Source organism: Silene latifolia, chromosome 5 (genome assembly GCF_048544455.1).
Source record: "Silene latifolia isolate original U9 population chromosome 5, ASM4854445v1, whole genome shotgun sequence".
In the NCBI taxonomy this organism is placed as follows: Eukaryota; Viridiplantae; Streptophyta; class Magnoliopsida; order Caryophyllales; family Caryophyllaceae; genus Silene; species Silene latifolia.
The window spans coordinates 47548257-47552732 of record NC_133530.1 but is presented as its reverse complement, the minus strand read 5'-3'; the positions used below and the strand labels follow the sequence as shown (position 1 = coordinate 47552732).

Sequence of the window (4476 nt, the reverse complement as noted above, 5' to 3'; positions counted from 1 at the left end):
TAGTTCAGGGGACACCAATGTTTAGGGTGGTCCAGAAATTGAAGTTATTGAAACAGGCTTTCAGGGATTTGAATAGGGAGCAATTCAGTGATATTGAGAACTTAACTAATGTGGCTGAATTAGCTCTTAAAGATGTTCAGGTGAAGCTGGTGCAGGATCCATTGAATGCTGCTCTTTGTCATACTGAGAAAATGTGTGCTGCAGAACTGGGAGAACTTATTAAAGCTCGAAATATGTTCCTTAGTCAAAAAGCAAAAGCAGCATGGATTGCTGAGGGAGATGAGAACTCTTCTTACTTCCATTCAGTGATCAAAAAGAGAAGAAGCCATAATAGGATTTACAAAGTGAAGGATATTCGTCAAAAGGAGTGTTGTTCTCCTGGTGAAATTAAGGGTGCCTTTGAAGAATTTTATATGTCGCTTCTTGGTGAGTCTAAGCCTGTGACTCCCATTAACCAGGCTATTGTCAGGATGGGACCATGTATAACAGCTGAGCATAGAGCTGCTCTGATAGCTCCACTATCTGATATTGAAATTAAGAGAGCACTGTTTGATATCCCTGGTAACAAAGCACCAGGGCCTGATGGCTTTGGGAGCCAATTTTTCAAAGATGCCTGGCACATTATTGGGCCTGAGGTGTCTGCTGCTGTAAGGGATGTGTTTACCAAGGGAAAATTGTTGAAGCAATATAATCACACTGTGATTACTTTGATACCTAAAGTTGATATTCCTGATAATGTCAAGCAATTCAGGCCCATTGCGTGTTGTAACACTGTTTATAAATGCCTTTCTAAAGTCATTTGTAATAGATTGCGAGATATTTTGCCTGATATTATAAGTCCTTCTCAGAGTGCCTTCATAAAAGGGAGGGACATTGTGGGAAACATTCTTATTTGTCAAGACCTCATCAGATTGTACAAGAGGAAAGCATGCTCTCCCAGATTGTTGATGAAATTAGATCTGCAAAAAGCGTATGATTCTGTTGAATGGGATTTTGTGCATGATATGCTGTCTGCTTTGGCCTTCCCTCCTCAAACTATTGAGTTACTTATGCAATGTGTAACTACTACTTCCTATTCTATTGCTCTTAATGGAGAGACATTTGGCTTTTTACATGGGAAGAGAGGGTTGAGGCAAGGAGACCCATTGTCTCCCCTTCTCTTCACCATTTGCATTGAATACCTTAGTAGGATCTTGGGGGTAGTTCAGAGACATAGACAGTTTAGGCACCATCCTCTCTGCAAACACATTGGACTGACTCACCTTTGTTTTGCTGACGACCTGATCATGTTCTGTAAGGGGGATAGGAAGAGTATTGAATTATTATTGAATGCTTTTGGTTATTTCTCTAAGGCTTCAGGATTGCAAATGAACAAGGAGAAGTCTAATTTTTATTGTAATGGTATGACTGAGCAGCTGGTTAATGAGATTGAGTCTGAGACTGGTATGAAGCATGATAAGGTGCCTTTTAAGTATTTGGGGATCAATGTGTCTCCTAAAAGACTGTCAGTCTTGGACTGCCATTGCTTGGTAGAGAAAGTTGTTGAGAGAATAAGGGGACTAGGGGCTAGAAAGTTGGCTTATTCTGGTAGACTGGTTCTTGTGCAATCAGTCCTTAGTTCCCTCCATTCTTACTGGGCACGAATTTTTATCATTCCTAAAACTGTCATAGCCAAAATTGAAGCAGTGTGCAGACGGTTTCTCTGGCATGGTACTGAGCATCAGGAAGGTCCTGCTCTGGTGGCTTGGGATGCTATTTGTCGTCCTTGTAATCAAGGAGGGCTTGGGATAAAGAAACTGTATGACTGGAACATTGCAGCACTAGGGAAATACGTATGGTGGATTGAGCAGAAAGCAGACCACTTGTGGGTCAAATGGGTGCATTCCATCTATATTAAAAGAGGCATTTGGAAGGAGTATGAACCATCAATTAATAGTAGTTGGGCTTGGCGCAAAATTTTGTCAAGTGAAGACTATTTTTCATCAGTTATTTTATGGTAATGTGGGACAAATGACAGGGCAGTATACCATTAAGCAGGGATACAAGTTTCTTTGACCTGATATTGAGAAAGTCAGCTGGGCAGCATTGATGACAGTGAAGTGGATGGTGCCCAGGCATAGATTTTGTGTGTGGCTTATAGCTCAGGAGAGACTACTCACACAAGATAGGCTCATGAAGATGCAGATTATTACTGGTAATCTCTGTTTCATGTGTGGACTGGTTGAGGAGGATCATGAGCACCTATTTTTTAGGTGTGAATACAGTAGGAAATGCAGGGATTTGGTCCACAGTTGGTGTCCTTTCCAGTTACCTACAGAGAAATGTTGTGACTGGTGGATGAAATGGAGATCACGAAGTTTGGCAAGGAAACGAGTGATAGCAGTTGTAATGGCAGCACTGATGACGAACATATGGTGGTACAGGAACAAATGCAGGGTGGATATGCTACTGTTTAGACCTGAATGCTTAGTCAGGCAGCATCATAATGAAGTACGACTAAGGTTGAATAGTATTAGACTTGGTAGCAAGAATAGTAAAGTTTTGGATTGGATTGATATAATTTGTAAGAATTAGGATAAGTGTAGTGCTTATCTTTTAACAATGATGTAATGGGCTTGGTTTAATTATTTAATGAGAAGCTTACCTTTCCCAAAAAAAAAAAAAAAAAAAAAACTAAATACACATGGCTCTATATACACACATACATAATGAGCGAATTATTTACACTCCGGTAATGAAAGAAAATAAGTGGCCCACTTATTTTTCATGTCGGCGATGTCTTCCTTCGAATAGGTTGGGTCTTTGTGGTTGATGAAGGTGGGAACTACAAATCAAAATATACTTAAATCAAAATAGACAGAATAAGTGGAATATTACACGGAATTAAACCCAAGTTACGTTTGAAATTGTTATTAAAACACACTAACCGGTGACTCTATGTTGATATACTTTCGGGTGATAATCTCCCACATGACCGACAACAGAAAAAAGGCACATTCTTTGCTGTCTGGTCTTTGTAGAGGAGACTATTATATAAATCACATACAAATAAGCTAAATTAGATCAACCTCTCGCATAAACATAAATTAAATGATAGGAGTAATTATTAAGAATACACTTACTTTTATCATGATAAAAGTTGGACTTGATGCTCCAATTGCTTGAAACACACTAATTCATAAATATATATATAATTAGCATTTGGCTCAGTAATATTGATGGGACATTAAAAGGAGCCTAGTCTTCAAAGGTCATACAATAACAACTGACAGTATAATGTAAGGTTGTAAACTTACTCAATTATCATCTTTACATATTTCTCAGTGAGACTATGTCCGCAAGAGTCAATCCAGTACAGTATGCTTTTTGTCACATTGATTGTCGTTAGCAGGCAATGCTTGCTATGAAATATTGAAAATTGAACTGTTAGTTCATATACATGCATGTAAGCGTGTTAATAAATGAATAGAATCGTGATTAATTATAATAAAGTACTATACATACTGATTCTCATTGTATGGGGCAAACCATAGGCTTTTGGGCGTCCTCAACCGTTCAACAATTTTATCGATGTGGTGTCTGTATGTGTATCCAATCACCTTTTGAGAGAACAATTCAGGTGACACGAATCTGTAGTCATGAGAAACATAGTTCCCCTCAGCAATGTGTGTACACAGGTACCTATTACGTCAAATGGAACGAAGAATGTTATTTTCATTGATGATTTAAATAAACATCACTATTCGTAAAACCAAATGCCAAGTTTTATTAATGAACTTACTTCATCCAAATTATAATGTGCATTGTATCTAACTCATCAAGGTCGAGAAACTGACACAGTGATTCCCCATCCATAAAAACAGTTGTACCTTCGCCCAGAACATCCTCTCCGATCTCAATAATGAGTACAGACTCGGTAGCTGCCTTCCTTTCAGCCAGCTGGTGCAAAGCTACGAACGTTGGAGTATTTAATTTTTGCTTATAATCATCAGTGTGATGTCTAGGTTTAAGAGGAACAACAGCGTTGTGTGCACCAAAAGTAGATGGCTTATATTGTAAGTCGTCTGATTTAACCTCGGTCTACAATTTAGAAAAAAAAAATATATACATTACACGAGACGTCATATATAATTTAAATAACCAAAAAAAAAGGGTTATTTCATAACAATAATCCATCCTATTGGTGGTCTGCAATAATCACTTCATCCTATCAATAATCCCAATTAAATCCAACCTAAACACCATACCTTCTACTAACGATCCAAATTGACATTTTTTAAGTTTATGTTGGAATATTTGATAGTTTTTGGACAACCTAGCTGGTATATGTGATGTTTATGTGTAATATTTTCAAGTGATGAATCAAGAACTTGGTTTATTTGATACACATAAACATCATAAAATATCAGATGGTTCGTTATTAGAAGGTATGGTGTTTAGGTTGGATTTAATTGAGATTATTGATAGGATGGAGTG

General features: G+C 37.8%; 1 protein-coding gene across 1 annotated transcript; it reads left to right on the top strand.

Annotated features, from left to right (window-relative positions):
* The first annotated feature begins 2088 nt into the window (after positions 1 to 2088).
* LOC141655327 (uncharacterized) lies at positions 2089 to 2574 on the top strand. The gene has a single exon (XM_074462413.1). The coding sequence runs from the start codon at positions 2089 to 2091 to the stop codon at positions 2572 to 2574; it is 486 nt and encodes a 161-aa protein (XP_074318514.1).
* Positions 2575 to 4476: the final 1902 nt, after the last annotated feature.